The following is a 20,699-nucleotide window of genomic DNA, read 5'->3' as shown; positions in this document are numbered from 1 at the left end:
AGAAACCATCAGAAAGTAACACTGTCGCCGCCAACAGAGCGAGGGAGGGCTGCTGGCAGAAAACTGCTGACCGTGTAAATGCGTAAGTTAACAATGATTAATATTATGATCAATATTATATTAAGTCCTTAGAAAAAAAATAAATACACTGAAGCAACAACTATCTTTTTTCATTTTTGAATGATGTCTACATTGTTTTCACATTTTACTGATCTCAGTTATAGAATGCGCGTGTGTGTTTTATTGAAAGCGAGGCTGAGTGTGCGTAGGCTATAAATGTTCAGTGTTTTGGGGTTTTTTTTGCATTAGTGTGTCGGGATGAACAAGCAAATGTAGCTACTGTCCCTGTACAATGACAATAAAGACCTTTTTGACAGTGAAAATAGCTCAAGCCTGTAAGATTTGTGTTTGGGCGTACACTGCCCTACAACGGGTGAAACATTGATCAGTTCATCAGTTTATTCATGGCCACATCAAAGAAATAGTTAACTTTACTCATTATCTGTGACAAATAAATACTAGGTTGGCCTAATTAATATTTCATATTGCATGTTATTAAGATGTGGAAGCAGCAGTCGGACATGGCAGCAAGTTAGAGCCAAATACAAAAACATCATTCAAAGTGGTATGTAGCCAAGCTGCCCCATCATTTTGTCAGTGTGTGTTCTTGCTCAGATTTTCTGCATCACCAACTGAATGTAAGTAGGTTCCCGTGGCAAAAAAAACGAAGGGCTACACAAACAGTTTGCCCGACAGTGAGCGCACAGCTTCTTCCAGTGGCATTCCTGACACTCGGCTCAATAAGTGAGCAAATGTACCGTATTACCTCGGCTGAAAATCTGTATCGCTCATAGAGAATTTCATCAGGAAATGCCAGCGGATCAGCGCGATCTCGAAGAAGCCGCTCACGTCGCAGTGCTGCCCGAATTATTCTTGCTCCCAGGTCCACCGGGTTCTAAATGAATGGTGACGCCATCTCCGAATGAGTCACACAGTGAAACAGCGGCGCTTTTATAGCCGATTTTAAGTTAAAACTCTGAACATAACCTGGACGGGACCAGGTTATGGGCTAAGCATAAGTTACCATGGTGATCTAGCCGGGTTAAAAGAGAGCCACCTTTGTAGTACAGGAAAGCCTGGCTTTAGACTCAACATACCTCGCTAACCCACTTAACTGGCTTCGCAGTACACCCCTCTGGAATATTCTCCCTAAATACTCTACCAGGCAATCAGACCCAACCATGTGCACCTGGATTGGACCTAACCTGGAAAGCAAAAATGGGCAAGGCACCAGGGAAACAGCGCCTCCCCCACCACACAGGAGAAGGACACCTATCCTCTATGGAGGACCAAACCTGACATAAGTATAAAGAAAATAAATAAATAAATGCATAAATGCATAAATAAACACATAAATAAATAAATAAATGCTGAAATAAATAAACACATGTATAAATAAATAAATAAATGAATAAATAAATAAATGTATAAATAAATAAATAAAAGTATAAATAAAAGAATAAATGCTTTTTATTTATTTCTACATTTCTGTTCACCTACATGTATTTATTTCTGTATTTCTGTTCCCCTACATTTATTTATTTCTGTATTTCTGTATTTCTGTTCACCTACATATATTTATTTCTGTATTTCTGTGTCCATATGTAAATGAGGAGGTAGGAGGTCCTAACCTCAGTCAAGAGCATGACTGGTTACAGGAGTGTGCTCGATGAGGGTCTACTACTTCTGCCTTACTAGCAGCGCTGATTCCTGTACACTGTACAGGAATGTTGCTGGCTACCAGCAAGCCCGCTCAGCTAACTGTTAGCTGCAGTTGTTGATATTTGTTCATGTAGCTCTGGTTTAGTTATGAATTTGACTGGCGTTCATTTTAACTTGCGAGGGTCCCAGGTGTGCTGGTGGTGTGGTTTGAGAATCCCGTCTGGAGAGAGAGGTATCCTCAGCCATGTCCGCTAACCAGGAAAAACATTCTGCTCATCACTCCAAGTCATGTATAAGTGTATTCTAGACGAGAGCTACAGAGCACAAATTGTCCAAAAGTGCATGTTGTCGGTCTCATATCTTTGTTGTGAATGTCTGTACTCTCAAATAACTCATGGGTGGAACAGGCTGAGGCATTTGTTCACGCCGAGCAGCTCGAGAGCGGAGTGGAGACCCCCTTTAGCTCTTATGTTAGCTGTTAGCTGCTCGCTGTAGCGCAGCGTCCAGGTTACCTTGTGACACCGGTTACCATTGGGCATTTTTCATTCCGCACTGTGCAAATGGTCGCTTAAAGCCATCGTTCCGAGCCGCATACATCGTTATTAAGCTGAAGCTAAGTCAGTGTGAAAACTGTACACTGTCATACAGCCTGCTGGTCAAACAGTCTGCAGAGTACATTGACATCCAGCCCGAGCTCAGCGTGAGGTCAATCAGCTGTGGCAAATCGTGAGACGTCCAGATCAACCTGTGATACAAACACCAGTAGCGACAATGGTTCATAGGAAAGCCCAGACATGTATCTCACTCTCGGTGGTAACATGTGTCAACAGTTAACCTGGACACTACGCTCTTAGCGCTACAGCGAGCAGCTAAAAGCTAACAGCTAACTGCTAACAGCGGTGTCCACGCCACTCTCGAGCCGCTCGGCGTGAACAAATGCTTAATACTGTTCCACACATGAGTTGTTTGAGAGTACAGAGATTCACGACAAAGATATGAGACCGACAACATGCACTTTTGGACGATTTGTGCTCTGTAGCGCTCGTCTAGCAGTGGTTTGCAAGTCGCAGCCCTGGCTTCTCCGTGTGGATAGAAGTGTTCAAGCCACGTCAAAACGATGACTTGGAGCGATGAGCAGAATGTTTTTCCTGGTTAGCGGACATGGCTCTCCAGACAGGATTCTCAAACCACACCACCAGCACATCTGGGACCCTCGCAAGTTAAAATGAACGCCAGTTAACCTGTCACACTGGTCGAGGCCATTACGCTAACTGGAGCTGTTTGACAACGTTACAGAGAGCGAGGCTTGAGATCAGGAATCGTTTGCTTTTGTCTGACTCTCCGATTTGACCAATCATGCTCTTGACTGTGGTTAGGACCTCCTACCTCCTCATTTACATATGGACACAGAAATACAGAAATAAATATATGTAGGTGAACAGAAATACAGAAATACAGAAATAAATAAATGTAGGTGAACAGAAATACAGAAATAAATACATGTAGGTGAACAGAAATACAGAAATAAATACATGTAGGTCAACAGAAATGTAGAAATAAATAAAAAGCATTTATTCTTTTATTTATACTTTTATTTATTTATTTATACATTTATTTATTTCAGCATTTATTTATTTATTCATCTATTTATGCATTTTTTTATTTATACATTTATTTATTTATTTCAGCATTTATTTATTTATTTATGTATTTATGCATTTATTTAATTATTTATTTATACTTATGTCAGGTTTGGTCCTCCATAATTCCCAGGAATACAGAGATACATAACACACTTCGACGAATATAATAAAAATAAGAGCTGGCAGAGACCATCTGAGGGGCACGTGCTCAAAGTTTAAAGGGGCGGACTTGAAGGTGAAATCATTAATTGATTAGTCGATCAAAAATTAATTTTTCAAACCAAAATGTAAAACATTTGTTTGCTCCTGTGTCATCTCTCTTTACGAGGCAGCTTTGCACAGTTACACTACTGATACAGATACACTACTGGTAGCAGCTTTGTATCAACATACTAGATTGAGCAAAAGCTGTGTGCATTTTTAGATTCTTGAACATATGTGGCCTATATTTCTCAAACACACACACACACACACAGCCTGTATTAAGGGAAAATAACAACAAACAACAAAAAACAAAAACACAAAAAGATACACCTTAAGAAAAGAGCACTTTGGACATCAGGGACAAAGGGGCAGGTGCCCCTTTAGCTCCTCCCTTTGCACTTACCTGATCAAAATAAGTTGTGATGTATTATTATATATGGAGAGACCCAGCTGTATATAAAGCTGTTAAAATGAGACCCACCATTACCAGCTGCAACATTAAAGTGATGTTTTCACATGAATGCATCAATAATTCAATGTAATCATAAAACAAATACACTGTTATATTATGGGTGATTATCTGTAATGAGTACTTTTTTTGGTACTTTAAGCATATTTGGCTGCTCATACTTTTCATGTAACATTTTGAATGTAACGCACAGAAACAGAATATGTCTACGCTGGTTTTAGTACTTAAGTAAAAGATCTTCTTCCACCACTGCTGACTCTGCAAATATCAAGAAAACCTCTGACAAGCTTTATGTTTTGTTTTTTGTTTTTTACCTTTTTTTGATTAAATGAAAGAAATATCATGATCATTGTGGACAAATCTGTCAGCACTCATTTCTACATTTTGACTATGATTTGCAATTTACATTCATTTCAAATGTAGTTTATTCGTAGCTTGATCTTCTCATCTACAGTTGAGCATACCTTTATAATTATTAATATCCTCCTAGCAACACAATAATGCACTCAACCAAACAGTTAAACAGAGAGTGAAAAAAACATAAGCAAAGCACAGAACTGTTAACAAAAATATGCAGAAAAAAAACCTGCAATAGCTAAAACATGTGCAAAATCTACATCTGTCAACAAACAGTAACCGTTCAATGTGTCATAAACTTTGCAAATACATATATAGGCTATCATAAACACATACCATGATTTATTTATATATTTTTTGTACAGTGTAACAAATACACGTCTCAAAAATATCTTTGAAAGCAATTTCAAACACAAATGTGGCAAAGTGCTGTGAAATATAAAATAACGTCCAATGTAAGCAGCTCATAAAACAAAAAATCCAAAAATGTGCAGCCAGAGTGTCGACCGGCGGTATGTCTGATATGATTGCTTATTAATCGTTGCACCACATTGTACTGTAGTTTGCATGATGGTCGGAGAGTTTGACCATAAGAAGAGTTAGCGGAGGTGTTATCTGACAATCGTTTTGAGATTGTTATCTCTACAGAAAAATTTGTAATATCTTTTGTGATACAGAATTCATGGACTTCATGGGGTCAACACAATTTAGTAAGTAAAGAACGTAATAACATAAGAATATATAAAACAGGGGACATGCTGATATAGTGAAGAATACTGTAACGAGTCACTGTGGGTCGGTTTAATCAATTATGAGGCAAGCAGTAAATTACTATCTGCAACAACCCATTTTTTAACTGTATCATTATATATTACACTGGATAGATCTATTACTAGTAGAATGTACATTTGTTATTAGGGCCCGAGCAGGTCACAGACCTGCGAGGTCCCTATTGTTTTTTTACTGACAAGTTTTTGGTCCCAAATCATCGCATTTTTCACTGCCTGAACATACCCCAAAATTCACCAAACTTGGAATACAAGTCAAACCTGCCGAAAATGTGCATAATCTATTGTCATTGTGAATTTCTACCACAAGGTGGCGCTATAATCAAGGAAAGTGCATTTTGGCTTATAACTCCAAAATACTTTGTCGCACATTCAAAAACCTTATATCCACGCGTTCCTTGAATTATGCTGAATCTTGTGATTTCGGACTTTTTTCTTTTTCCCCCCCGCAAATTCAAGAAATGTCGCAACTTTTTCGAACTCCTCCCAGCCAATTTCACCGATGTGCAGCTAACTTTGCACACAGCATCTGTGGACTCTCCTGACAAAACTTTATGAGAATAATTTTGACATTCCAAACAATACTCAAGTCATTAAATGACAACTTCCTGCAGAATTGGTTTAAAACAGGAAGTGTTGCATAGCTCCACATTGGTGTCTGCGAATGACATGAAACTCAAGTTAGTACTTCCCCATGAGCCCATAAGGCTCTGTGCAAAATTACGGCCGATCACCACTAGGCGGGGATCTTTAAATTTAAGTACTTCATATCTCCTCATCGGTTGGTCCAATTAACAGAAACTTGGTACAATTATTGCCAATGCCCTCCTGACGATAGCTGACGAAAGGTGTTACCATCAGACTCTATAGCGCCCCCTGAAATATTAAGAGACAGAGACAGAGCTACTCACAATGTTTGGGACGTTGTCCTGTGCTGAACAAAAGGAGTTTCCCATGGCGTATTGATGTTGTCCTTGCTGGTTGGTTTCAAAACATAAAAAATATGTCATTCAGTATATATGATTATAACATTGGAAGTGGCTTTTTTTTTTTAAATTTTTTTACCTTTCTTTAATTACATTAGAGTTTTATACTGTACTGCTAACGGAGTTGTTATGCAGCATGATAATAAAATAGACTGACCTCAGAGGACAGTCTTAATACAGAAAGCAACTGCCTGAGAGTATTTGGAACGAGCAAAGTCTTTGTTTTGAACTTGAAAACATACAGACATGTTTGACCTAAACCTGAATCTTATACTCACTTGTTTTGAATGTCTAAAAGTGTTTGAAATAGAGAAGAAATCCATCTGCCACCTCACTGTTTAATACAAAGCACTTATCTGCAACATAAATGTCAGCAGCGTTTGTTTTAGTCAGACTGTCAGTTTAAACATCTAGCAGCATTTTATTTTGGTGTATCTATAAACTCATAAATGATATTCCAAATGTCGACACGTAAAAAACAACAACTGTCGCTCGACTCCATTTCTGGTTTAGACACCCTAATGCAAACTTTTACTGGCTTTGACCTCGCTTTGTGTTTCATTTCATTTCAACAAAGAATTACAACACAATTTTTGTTAAAATATACATCACGTAGAAAATTAACGTATGTACGACTGACCTCCACCTGGTGTTCGACTTCAGCAACAGCAGCTTCAAACTGACGCATCAAACTGAAAATAATAAAGGGCTGTGCAGAGTGTTCAGAGGGGTAGGTACTCACAGTTAAAAGGGGCATATGGACGGACCTGAAGGTGAAATCATCAGTTGATCAAAAAAATAATTTTTCAAACAAAAATTTAACACATTTGTTTACTCCAGTGTCATTTCACTTTGTTTCAGTCCCCTCTCTTTAGGAGTCAGCTTTGCACTGCTGAATGAAACTTCAAGAAAATTATGATAAAAATACAAACAATAGAAAATACAAAACAACAGAGAATAGAAAAGATACACTGAAAACATAGTGATCTATCTTAAGCAGCTTTATATCCGAATTCTAGATTTAGTATTGCATTTTACATCCTTTGGGATTCTTGAACATTTGTGACCTATATTTCTCAAATATAATATATGTAATGCTCTCTACCATTAAAAGACTAATTAAAAGGGGAAACACAGAAAAAGCTACAGAACACATTTGATTGCAAAGGAAGTTGTTCTCTTCTCCAAACCAGCATAACAACTGGAGAACCATTTCCCAAAACTATCTAATAGAACTACAAATCAACAACAAGAACACAACAAAAAACACCAACAAAAGAGCACGTTGGACATCAGGGACAAAGGGGCAGGTGCCCCCTTAGCTCCTCCCTCTGCATGTACCGGATAAAAATAAGTTGTGATGTATTATTATATATGGAGAGACCCAGCTGTATATCAAACTGTGATAAAAATGAGACCCACCAATACCAGCTGCAACATTAAAGTGATGTTTTAACATTAATGCATCAATAATCCAGTGTAATTATAAAACATATACACTGTTTATATTATGGGTGATTCTCTGTAATAACTACTCTTTTGGTACTTTGGGTATAATTGGCTGCTCATACTTTTCATGTAACATTTTGAATGTAACACACTGAAACAGAATATCTCTACGCTGGTTTTAATACTTATGTAAAAGATCTGTGTTCTTCTTCCACCACTGCTGACCCTGCAAATATCAAGAAAACCTTTGACAAGCTTTGTTTTTTTAGTTTTTTTTTTTTGATTGAATGAAAGAAATATCATGATCTTTGTGGACAAATCTGTCAGAACTCATTTTGACATTTTGACTGTATCATTTGCAATTTACATTCATTTCTAATGTTATGTATTGGTGGCTTGATCTTTTCATGTACAGTTGAGCATACCTTTAGAATTATTAATATCATCCTCTGTAAATCACAATGATGCAAAAATTAGTGATTAATGTGTCATTAACTTTGCAAATACATATATATCATAAATACATGCATCCTTTATTAATATTTTTTGTACAGTGTATCAAATACATGTCTAATAGAAATATATTTGAAAGCAATTACAAACACAAATGTAGCAAAGTACTGTGAAATATAAAATGCCTCCAATGTAAGCTGGTCATAAAACAGATCCAAACATGTGCAGCCAGTGTCGACCAGTGCTGCATCTCTTATGTGACTGCTTATTAATTGTTGTACCACATTGAAAATGTTTGCTTGATGGTCGGAGGGTTTGCCCATAAGTAAAGTTAGTGGAGGTACTAAAATGAAGAATGTCTTTTGTTATACACAATTTATGGACTTTATGGAGTCAACACACTTTTCAAAGGAAAGAACATGATAATACAAGAATATTTCATACAATGGACATGCTGATATAGTGAAGAATACTGTGGTGAGTCAGTGTGGGTCGATTTAATCATTTATTAGGCAAGCGGTAATTTAGATAATACAGACTGTAGACAGTTGAAGATACATTTATGAATGCATTATTTTATTTGTATACTGTTATAAACTGAATTATGAACTGAAACAATCAACTAAAAATTGAGAAACTCCATCAAAAAACGTTACGCTAAATAGGTGAAACTAATATATGTTGCTAAACGGTAACATTTGGTGCATTTCAAAGCAACCCTTAATGATAACCCCGAGAGACAGAATACAATTCAATAATCTGTGATTGTTTAAATGATTATCTTGATTTTTTGTGTTAAAACAACTCTCTGTAGCATCTTTGTATCAGACTTCATTCGATGCCTTTAGCCTTCAGCTCATCTCTGACTCTACTCAGATAGTCTGGGTCAGGATACCCAAAACTGTGGAAACAGATAAGGAACAGGGGTCAACAAAGAAAAAAAAAAAAAATAATTGTATATATATTTAGGGCTGTAACGATACACCAAACTCACGATTCAGTTTGTATCACGATTTTTGAACCACAATTCGGTATTTTTTTTAAATAAAACATTTTATTTATGTAACATTTCAATAACTTATGTATATGATACTCATTTGATAGTATCAGAGGTGCAGTAAGGTCCCTCACTCAACTTAAAAAAGAGAAATGTCCCACAAAGCAACGTTACAGGACCAAACTAAGGTTATGTAGTAACTGTAACTGTTTTTGGCAACGAGGAAACAAATACCGCAGCTGTACGTGGAGAAGCATCTGTCCTGACCGTCCCGACCATCCTACCGCCTCCTCGTCACATTTCTGCCCGAAAAACGTCCGTCACCAGCAAAAAACTTTAACTCACCGAGTGTTAATGATGGAAAAAAATCTCTGCGACGGTCAGCCCTCAACCGAAACTTCAGTGAACTTTACCCCGGAAGACAGCCGTCGGATTTAGATTGACGGGGGAAACCGGGGAAACCCCTTGCAAACACACACACATCATCAAGACGTGTACCGTCATGTCTGTTTAGGAGCCGCAGCGCCAGCTTTCTGTGTGAATTACACAGCGATTCGTCTTTACTCCAGCGGTGCTTCGCTCTGTGTGAACGAACAATGGCGGAGATTTGGCGAACGACGGCTGTGGGGTTAATGCAGCGTCGCTATGTGAAAGGGGCTACTTACATCCAGCTCATAGGGCTGGATCTGGACTGGAAGTTGCGTCGCGATTCTGCCCCCTCACACCACGAGACAGGTTCGTGGATCTGAGTGTGGCGATTTCAGTTTCAGTATTGTTACAGCCCTATATATATATATATATATATATATATATATATATATATATATATATATATAGATAGATAGATAGATAGATAGATAGATAGATAGATAGATAGATAGATAGATAGATAGATAGATAGATAGATAGATAGATAGATAGATAGATAGATAGATAGATAGATAGATAGATAGATAGATAGATAGATAGATAGATAGATAGATAGATAGATAGATAGATAGATAGATAGATAGATAGATAGATAGATAGATAGATAGATAGATAGATAGATATATATATATATATATATATATATATATAGATATATAGATAGATAGATAGATAGATAGATAGATAGATAGATAGATAGATAGATAGATAGATAGATAGATAGATAGATATATATATAGATAGAAAAACTGTGATGTACCTCTGTGGTCCTCCAGATGTCAAGGTTTTGTGGTGAATGTCGTTCCAGGTCACCTGGTTCTTTATCCCAGTTGTTGTGGAAGTCCCAACAGTGAAAATGAGCTTCTGGTTAAATGCTTTCTGTAACAGATGCAGCACTTCTTTACCCTCTTTGTTGTCTGGCAGATATGCTGTTCTGCTTGTACCATGATAACGTTGTCCAGGATTTGGATGCCTTTCCTACAAAGGGAGAGAGTAAGTTGAAGACATAATTGACAAACATGTCTGAAAATAACTTAGAAATTCTTCAGATAATTAAATTAAGATATTTACAGTTTGTTTTCCATCTGGAAAATAATAGCTGATGACTATAGTGCCATAGCCTTCGAATCCAGGGAGGGATAAGTAACTTTTCTGCACAGACATTTTTCCATCTGGCTGAGTTCCCTCTATCACTCCAAAGACATCTTTGCATATAGGACACACTGGTCCCATGTGTTTTTTTAACTGTTCCAGGCATTCCTCACAAAGCTCATGTTTACACTTGAGCTGTTTCTTGTTCTTAAACGTATCTTTGCATATAGGACATTCTTCATCTTTGTTGTCTCCCGCTGTTGCCCCCTCTCCTGCAGAATCTTCAGTTTTGCGAGTGCTGTATTCTGATTGGTTGTTGACCACAGGTCCACTGGAGGCCCCCTCTGACGAACTCCTTGAATTCTTCTTGGAGCCACTGAACCCTGTGGCACCTTGGTGCTGGGTGATGTTCTTGGGTGATGTGGCGATCTTCTGGCACAGATGAAGAAGAGCTCTGATAGCATGGCTCTCCATTGAAGCATTTCCTCCAGATCTTTTATAATGAGTTCTGACATTGACTTTGCCATGATGGACGCCTGAATCCATAAAGTCCACACTGAACTTTTTTTTAATCTTATCTACGTCATCACTGAAGGCAGTTGTCATCAGCTTCCAGTGGCTCTCCTGCATATTCAGTCCATTATTTACAAGATGGTCTCTGATGCTCATGCCAATGTTCAGGGATGTGACTTGAGACTCTGCAGCAGAGTTGTAAGTATTTGCTGAGGATGTCTGTGCTGCATTTAAGGACTTGCTGATGGCAGTTGAAATTGGTCTTGGCCCATATATGGTCATTTCTTCAGAAGAAAGAGCAACCAGAAGCTTGTGCTCAGGTCTCTGGATCATTTTCAGTGCGTCCTTGAACTCTTCTGTATCTACGGACTTGAGAGGAGTAACTGAGCCATCAAAATCACCTAAACGCTTCTGAACGAGGTCAGTGAACTCAGAAAGAGCTTCTGCCAGGCCTTCGTCTTTTTGGTCTCCTTCAAAGCGCACATTCACTTCTGCATTCATTTTAACTCCATGCCTTCTCTCGATGCGTTTAATGTCCTCCTTGAAGATGTTGTTCATGTACCAGAAGTGGACCACTGGGAGAACACAACCTGTCTTATCTTCTCTTGTAGAAACTGCAGCTGAACTGCTGGAACCATTTTGTTTCACTGGTGGCTCTTGGTCCTGGATAAAAAAACGATGTATTAATTTGCTAAAATGCATTAGTATTCATTGTAATTCAGTCTTACTAATTTACTTCACAGCACATACATTTTGCTTCTCTGACACAGATGAAGAAGGAAGGTTCACTTCTTGTCGTGAATTGTCATTGTCTGTGAGCTTTGGGACGTTCGTAGATGTAGTCATGTTACTTTGTTTCCCGAGTTGTCCTTTCATCTATAGAGAAATATTAATTAATTATCAAAATGAAATCTTTTGTTTGTTTGTTATTAATTTGCATTTCTTTACTTCACGGCACTTACATGTTGATGCTCTGACATAGATGAAAGAGGAAGGGTTATTGAGGCATTGTCTGTAAGAACTGGGACATTACGAGTAGATGGGGTTGTCTCACTTTGCTCCCTAAATTGGCCTTTCACCTATAGAGATAATATGAAGCAATTAATGAGCTAATCAAAAATAATTTCACTGTGATTAATTTGTACTTCTTCACTACACAAAACTTACATGTTGTTGCCCTGACACAGATGATTGAGGATGGTTCACTGAAGAGATGTTTTGTTTTTTTATCTCCAGCTCTGGCAGATCCATACTAAATGAAGTTATTATCACCGTTTTCCTATCTTTTCCCTTTATTGGTTTTCTTAGCAGTGCCTCAAACTCACTCGCAACTTGAAAAAAAACTAAAACAAAACAAAAAACAACATTAACTGAAACTTAAAATGAAAAACAAGAAAATACTATGCAAAACCAATGGTATTAAATTCAGTAATACTGCACCTGCAGCAGGTTTAATCGTTATTTCAGCTTTTCCTTCTTCTGAGACCTTTAGAACATCGCATTCTACATCAAATCTGTGAACCAAAGTCTGAAGACATTTCTGCAGTGTTGATTTTTTTTTCTGCATTTTATCATCATCATCTGACCACTGGACGGAGAGAGTGGCTCGAACTTCATCTTTGTTCTGTGATAAAATCAACAGAGCCAGAGCACATGTAACAGTTAATGTCACTGAATACAAAACAATATAACACAACATACTCCATGCCATTTATCTTAAAAGTCTGTTTTCAAGGGACATTTTATAAATCACTGTAAAATTGTAATAACAGAAAAAATAAAGTGAATAATATAATTGGCACAGTTTCACAAAGACACAAAATAAGGTCATATATATGTAAAATCATATTGGAGTTAGTGTTGTTTTTAACTGATCATTGCTATAATTACATTTGAGTTTTATATGGCATTGATAACATAGTTTCTATGCAATAGGATAATAGACAGCATAAGGATGTAATTTATCCTTTAAATCAAGGTTTCAAGCTGTGTGCTTGTGGCCAACACACAGGCATTGAACCAATCAGTGTCCTTATGAGGAGCAACCAGCAACTAGAGGCAACTAGCGATAGGAATGATTGTTCTTTTCAATGGCCCCAGCTCAAGTGGTTGTTGTAGCTGCTATAAGCGTTATGTTATATCAGAACTGGAGGGTATATTTCATCAAAAGAAGCTGGCCTGTGATAGATAGATGATTCGTTCAATTACCTAAAAGTATCTGCCTGTAAGTGCCTGCCCTTATTCAAACAGTTTGTAGCAGTGCCCTTCCAAAGTCTTATGAGTAACAGATACTGGCTCACATAGAGGTGGCTGGGACGATTTGTGTAATTAAACTCACACAAACACACTCACAAAAATACCCACCTCAGATGTTGGAGGCAGCTCAGAACCCTGTATGAGGAAAGACAGGATATTCAAATAAATAAAGACAGCCATTAATACTTAAAAATCCTGACAGTCACTGTGAATTTAGCTTCTCACAACTGCCGTTCCCCTGCCAATGTTAGGTGATGAGTCTTAAGTCACCTGTGCAACCTGTCCAGCAGAAGTGTCGGGATATGTTTGGTTGTTCTGTGGTGCATTAAAGAACTTTAAGCTGGCGTCCTGATGTTGTCTTGTCTGGTCCTTTTTCAAAACAGAAAGACCTCATTCAGTACATATGTGTATGACAGTATAGATGGAATTATTTTCCACATCTTTAATTACATTAAAGTTTAAAACAGTCTTGATAACGGAGATGCCATGCAGTCTGAGAATATAACGAACTATGACCTAGGAGGACAGCCTCAGTACAAGAAAGAGCAACTGGATCACCTGGAAAATAAAATGATGATGTTTTTGTTACCTCAGAATAGGTCTGCAGTGATATACTGATTTCAAGGTAAACTGTGGTATGAAACTTGGTTATCCTTCAATGTCCATTTGATTATCTAAGGTATTAGAGAATTATAAGTAAAAATTAGGGGTGCACCGATCCGATACTAAGACCGGATATTGGCCCTGATATTGACAAAATAGCTGGATCGGAAAAATGAAGAGATCCACGGGCCAATCCAGTTTTTTTTCCTCTGTCGCACCACGTGTGTCACTGAGCACAAGTTGTTGTTTGACCAACTTTTTATTACATTATTCTCAGGTTCAGCTGCTATGTTTTATTAGCAGCTGAACCTTTGTGTATTGACACAAAGCCCAGGCATCAGTATCGGTGTTGGGACTGAAAAAGTCAGATCAGTACATCGCTAGTAAAAATCCCTTCTATTTTCATTCTTTTAAGGGTCATTGTTACTGATAATGACTTTATAATCACTGTGTAATAGTGTATATTATGATACTGTACACATTTTCTGAGATGGTTATCTTACCCTGATCTCATACTCTTAGAATGAGCCTTTTATATTTACAGAGGGAGCAGGTCCTCTTCCTACAGACAAACCAAACACTGGCTCTATAGAAGGCAATTCACACCTCCACCGTAGGGGAGGTTGAGATGAGGGGTGTTCAATTGGCTGCAATCTGCTCCCTTACTGCTAGATGCCACAAAAATCCTACACACTGGACCTTTAACACTTATTTTTCTAATGTTTAAGTGTCAGCTGTAGTTTGCAGACTTGGACAACAGAGCTACTCAGAGTTGGCATGTTCGCTGATGTGTTTTGATATGCCTGTGCAACCTGTACAGCAGAAGTGTGGAGATCTGGGTAGTTGTTCTGTGCTGGATTAGAGGGGTTTCCAGTGGCATACTGATGTTGTCCTTGCTGGTCCTTATCAAAACAGAAAAAAGATGTAATTCAGTATATGTGATTATGAGACTGAAATGGAATTTAAACAAAAAAATGAAACTACCATTTCTGTAATAACAACAGAGTTGTAATGCAGCATGATAATAAAACAGACTATTATGGACATAAGAGGACAGCCTCGGTACAACAGAAGGCAACTGGCTGAGATTATTTGTTTTGAATTTAATTTAAGCTCCCTTAAAAAGAGACATACAGACATAAATTTTACATGAACTCGTTTTTAGTGTCTAAAAGTGTTGTTGCACTGGTTGAAATCATCTCTGTTACTGAACATGTATGCACACACACACACGTTTCAAAAGAGCTGGGACAGGGGCATGTTTACCACTGTGTTACATCACTTTTCCTTTTAACAACACTCAATTAGCACTTTGGAACTGAGGACACTCATTCTTGAAGCTTCGCAGATGGAATTCTTTCCCATTCTTGCTTGATATACGACTTCAGTTGCTCAACAGTCCGGGGCCTCCGCTGTCTTTTTTTTGCGCTTCATAATGCGAAACACATTTTCAATGGGAGACAGGTCTGGACTGCAGGCAGGCCAGTCTAGTATCCGCACTCTTTTACTACGAAGCCATGCTTTTGTAACACATGCAGACTGTGGCTTGGCATTGTCCTGCTGAAATAAGCAGGGACGTCCTTGAAAAAGACATTGCTTGAATGGCAGCATATGTTGCTCCAAAACCTGTATGTACCTTTCAGCATTTATGGTGCCTTCACAGATGTGCAAGTTACCCATAATGCCATGGGCACTAACATGACCCCATACCATCACAGATGCTGGCTTTTGAACTTTGCGCTGATAACAGTCTGGATGGTCCTTTTCCTCTTTGGCCCGGAGGACACGACGTCCATGATTTCCAAAAACTATTTGAAATGTGGACTTGTTAGACCACAGCACACTTTTCCACTTTGCTTCAGTCCATCTCAAATGAGCTTGGGCGCCATTTCTGGATGTTGTTGATATAGGGCTTTTGCTTTGCATGGTAGAGTTTTAACTTGCACTTGTAGATGTAGCAACAAACTGTCTTAACTGACAGCGGTTTTCCGAAGTGTTCCTGAGCCCATGTGGTAATATCCTTGACAGAATGATGTTGGTTTTTAATGCAGTGCTGCCTGAGGGATGAAAGGTCACGGTTATTCAATGTTGGTTTTCAGCCTTGCCACTTGCGTGCAGAGATTTCTCCAGATTCTCTGAATCTTTTGATGATATTAGGGACTGTAGATGATGAAATCCCTCAATTTCTTGCAATTGTTGAGAAATGTTGTGCTTAAACTGTAAGACTATTTGCTCATGCAGTTGTTCATTAAGTGGTAAACCTCGCACCATCCTTGCCTGTGAAAAACTGCGCATTTTGGGGATGCTCCTTTTATACCCAATCATGGCACTCAGCTGTATCCAATTAACCGGTTCACCCGTGGAATGTTCCAAACAGGCGTTTTTTAAGCATTCCTCAACTTTCCCGGTCTATTGTTGCCGCTGTCCCAGCTTATTTGGAACGTGTTGCAGGCATCACATTTAAAATGAGTGTATATTTGCAAAAAAACTAAGAAGTTTATCAGTTTGAACATTAAATATGTTGTCTTTGTAGTGTATTCAATTGAATCTAAGTTGAAAAGGATTTGCAAATCATTGTATTCTTTTTTTATTTACGTTTTACACAACGTCCCAACTTCATTGGAATTGGGGTTTGTACCTACCTCTAGAAAGACAGATTAAAAAAAAGACAATTGTGGCAATTAATACTAGGGCTGGGCGATATGGCTGAAAAATGTATCACGATATAAGTGTTTCATATCAGTCAATATCGATAATTATTGATTTTTTTTTTTTTTTACCCATTTGAAATAAGTAAAATTTGAAAAATAACCCTTTAAATGGTGACTGGTGAAAAAAAATCTTTTTCAATATTTCAGAATCAGAATCGAAGACACGAGACAAAATAGTGTAGATGCTGACATTGCTGCTTGACAATATGTTAATGGGATGGTTGGTGTTTTTTGAAGTGGGGTCATAAAAAGTACATATCAATAGTCGATCTGTTTCCTACCGTAATCACCGATCAGCGCAGCCTCAGTTTGGAGAAGTAGAGAGCCGCTCCAGCCCAGACGCTCAGCTTTGCACTACAGTGAACACGGTCCAGTGCAAAGCGAACTTTAACCACCTAAAACGAGGCCAACCTTAAAATATCTATATTATTGCAAGTGAACGTTGTATAGGGAAAATTCACACCGCTTTACATCTCTCCGTCAGACCGCCCTTTCTTTTGGCACTACATTTTTTCAACCGTAGAACCTCCGTATCCCTACGCATTAGCGCAACTGGGCTGTTGCGATAATGCGTAGGGATACGGAGGTTCTACGGTCTGTGTCTGTGTCTGAAATTAAGTTTTGTTTTGATCGAAAGTAAACAGAGTTGCGTGCATAAACCTCTCGTCCAGCAACTGGGCCTCACACTGTATTTCGCCGCTTGCAGATCACCTGTTTCTGACAGAGTTCAGTGAAATTATCGAACGTTCTATCGAACGTATTTTTCTATTGATATTGATCATGTGTCTATCGCGATAGATATCGTTATCGTTTTATCGCCCAGCCCTAATTAATACTTCAAAACACAAACTATTTTCTTTCTTTTGTACTTCCTCTTGAAAAGACACTGAGAATATTCACATTTTAGCATCAATACCACAACTCTCATGGTGATTATCTTTTCACACTTTCCCAATGTTCAACTGTAGTTTATAGACTTGAATGACAAAGCTACTCACAACATCCATCCCTCTGTCAGAGTTCCATGGTGGGTCCTGAGACATGTGGGAGGCCTGTGCCCGTGTCACTTCTCCTGCAGAAGTGTGGGGAGTTGTGGAATTGTTCGGTGCTCGACTAAAGGAGTTTCCTGTGGCATCTTGAGGTTCTTCTACCTGGACATCATACAGTATATATGTATATGATACTGGAAGCTGTGTTTCATTTGAACTATACTAACATGTCTTTAATGACATTATTGTCTTAAACAGTTTTCACGAAGAAAAAACAATAAAGCATAATAAAGCTGGTTTAATTGTGGACATTGTGTGTGTGGCGTTTAGTATGTACTTCCTCCAACTCTTTTTGAGCCGTGCTGTTTATCATCGGAGGAAGCCGTAACAGTCATAAACAGTCAAGAGATGACCAGTGCCTCTGCTATTGGTTGCAGGGGAACTCTCAACATAATGTAAATTAATCCCATGTTAAAAAAAAAAGTGAAATTATGATCAATAAAAATGACATTAAGTTGTTGCAGAGGAGTCAAGGATGGGGGCGTTAACGAGACCTTTTTTAAAGTCTTTGCTGGGAGCTTGTGCCTTCAATTTTATACTTTTGCTTTCACTCTACATGAACCAGACAGGCCTGTTTAGACCCACCCTGGTTTTTAGATGAACTGGCTTGTAAACACACACACAGACACCTGCCTACTTTAGGCCTCTTGTTAGATTTGGCATTAGACTGAGACCACTATATGAAAAAAGACAAGATATTTTTAGTCAAAAAGACAAATGCAGCATCAAAACACAAACAAATTCAAACAGTAGGGTAATATTTTACACATGGTCATTGTAAATATTCACATTATGATAAAAAAAAAAAAAAAGTCCCTTTACAGCTGTCTCATATTGTTCTAATGGTTAACTTTAGTTAGCTGATAACAGATATTCACCTCCATGGGCTCTTCTGCGTCATGGCCTGACATGTTGTCCGTCTCCTTCCTTTCAGACGTCACGAGTATCTGCAACATAAATGACAGCAGCGTTTCTCGTAGTCAGAATGTCAGCTCAGACGTCCAACAATTATTTTTGTTGTGCATTTATGTAAAAACTTTAAGACAAATGTCGACACAAAATGGAGGCTATCGCTCGACTTCACTTTCGGTTAACGAAAACCTAATGCAAACTTTTAGGCTGTGACGCCGCATTTTTATAATCTCCAGCATTTTTTAACACGATATGATGACACAAACTCTTTTTTTCCCCTGTTTGACGAATATACAGCACATAAAACAGCTCGAGTTTCTGACGCACACGTCTTACCTTCAGCTTGCCGTGCTTCGGGCTCCGGACGCTGCTGGTTTCCTGACAAATGAAAATGAAAGTGTTTCAGCTCCCAGAGACACGTGACGTCACACCGGAGGCTCACAGCTGCGAAAATAATTAAAAAGCTCTGAAAGACTTTTGTTTTTAACTAAAGCGTGAACTTAAACTCAGCGTGGGGGGTACTGTTTCTTACTTGACTACATTTCAGCAGCATATGGACCTTTTACTCCACTTCTGTTGTTTTACAGCTTTAGTTACTTTACAGATTAAAAATAGCTGCAACATATAATCTATAAATGAACTATTTTTATAATATAACAACAGCTGCAACATGAAACTGATGCTTCACTAAATACGCCATTCATTTTGATCAAACAATAATATATGATTCTGCATAATAAGTGCTTTCACTTTTGGTACTAGACTACATTTTGACTTTGACATTTTTACTTGTAAAAGAATATTTATACACTATATTAGTACTTTTACTCAAAGAAGACATCTGAATACTTCTTCCACTAATGCTGAGGGTATTAAAATCAAGAAAACTTTTGTTTTTATTCAGTCAAAAATATATCATGGTCTGTCATTGGCATTTTCTTCTTTTCTTGACTTTGTCTTTTTTTAAATAATTTGCTATTTAAATATCTTTCATCAGTCAAATGTATTGATTGAGCCCAAAATCACAATCATATTGCCCAAGTGTGCTATACAATGAAGATCTTGCCATTGAGGTATTCTTACTTTTTTTTCCTGATGAGAATCAAGGGTCTACCGGCAGAGGATATAAATTACTGTACATATTGTATAGCACACTGGGGCAATATGATTGTGATTTTGGGCTCAATCAATACATTTGATATTAAAAGGTACAGTTAGGTCCATATATATTTGGACACTGAAACAAGTTTTGTTATATAATGGACATGGACATAAAGTGCAGACTCCCAGCTTTCATTTAAGGGGAATCCACATTCAAATTGGATGAAGGGTTTAGGAGTTTCAGCTCCTTAACATGTGCCACCCTCTTTTAAAAGAGACCAAAAGTAATTGGACAGTTGACTCAAAGGCTATTTCATGGGCAGGTGTGGGCAATTCCTTCGTTTTGTCATTATCAATTAAGCATATAAAAGGCCTAGGGTTGATTTGAGGTGTGGTGCTTGCATTTGGAAGATTTTGCTGTGAAGGCAATGTGGTCAAAGGAGCTCTCCATGCAGGTGAAACAAGCCATCCTTAAGCTGCAGAAACAGAACAAACCCATCTGAAAAATTGCTACAATATTAGGAATGGCAAAATCTACAGTTTGGTACATCCTGAGAAAGAAAGAAAGCACTTGTGAACTCAGCAACGCAAAAAGACCTGGACGTCCACGGAAGACAACAGTGGTGGATGATCGCAGAATCATTTCCATGGTGAAGAGACACCCCTTCACAAAAGTCAACCAAGTGAACAACACTGTCCAGGAGGTACGCATATCAATGTCCGAGTCTACCATAAAAACAAGACTGCATGAAAGTAAATACAGAGGGTTCACTGCACGGTGCAAACCACTCATAAGCCTCAAGAATAGAAAGGCTAGATTGGACTTTGTTAAAAAAAAACATCTAAAAAAAGCCAGCACAGTTCTGGAAGAATTTCTTTGGACAGATGAAACCAAGATCAACCTCTACCAGAATGATGGCAAGAAAAAAAGTATGGAGAAGGTGTGGTACAGCTCATGATCCAAA

At 38.1% G+C, this 20,699-nt stretch overlaps 1 protein-coding gene across 3 annotated transcripts; it reads right to left on the bottom strand.

The window, feature by feature from the left end:
* Positions 1–8,563: 8,563 nt before the first annotated feature.
* On the bottom strand, positions 8,564–19,054 carry LOC115583863 (E3 ubiquitin-protein ligase DTX3L-like). Of its 3 annotated transcripts, none has more exons than XM_030421074.1 (13): positions 18,970–19,054; positions 18,600–18,668; positions 17,671–17,823; positions 14,774–14,863; positions 13,629–13,727; positions 13,467–13,493; positions 12,543–12,726; positions 12,270–12,445; positions 12,065–12,181; positions 11,853–11,978; positions 10,569–11,765; positions 10,258–10,475; positions 8,564–8,972 (listed from the first exon to the last, which is right to left on the bottom strand). In XM_030421074.1, exons 2-13 carry the CDS (start codon positions 18,630–18,632, stop codon positions 8,903–8,905), a joined length of 2,490 nt encoding a protein of 829 aa, XP_030276934.1. In that variant the 5' UTR covers positions 18,633–18,668; positions 18,970–19,054; the 3' UTR covers positions 8,564–8,902. The 3 variants fall into 3 exon arrangements, with proteins under 3 accessions (XP_030276934.1, XP_030276935.1, XP_030276936.1); XM_030421075.1 differs by having other exon boundaries at positions 14,780–14,863; XM_030421076.1 differs by lacking the exon at positions 18,970–19,054 and having other exon boundaries at positions 17,671–17,819.
* Positions 19,055–20,699: the final 1,645 nt, after the last annotated feature.

Source organism: Sparus aurata, chromosome 6 (genome assembly GCF_900880675.1).
Source record: "Sparus aurata chromosome 6, fSpaAur1.1, whole genome shotgun sequence".
Lineage (NCBI taxonomy): Eukaryota > Metazoa > Chordata > Actinopteri > Spariformes > Sparidae > Sparus > Sparus aurata.
This window is presented reverse-complemented; position numbering and strand designations above follow the sequence as displayed.

Excerpts from the sequence above, each read along its gene's own strand:
- LOC115583863 (XM_030421074.1), bottom strand. The coding sequence starts at position 18,632 with ATGTCAGGCCATGACGCAGAAGAGCCCATGGAG. Across the intron at positions 12,446-12,542 it reads AACGATTAAACCTGCTGCAG|TTTTTTTTCAAGTTGCGAGT; the intron begins GTGCAGTATTAC and ends GTTTTGTTTTAG. Across the intron at positions 12,182-12,269 it reads CTGTGTCAGGGCAACAACAT|GTGAAAGGCCAATTTAGGGA; the intron begins GTAAGTTTTGTG and ends TTATCTCTATAG.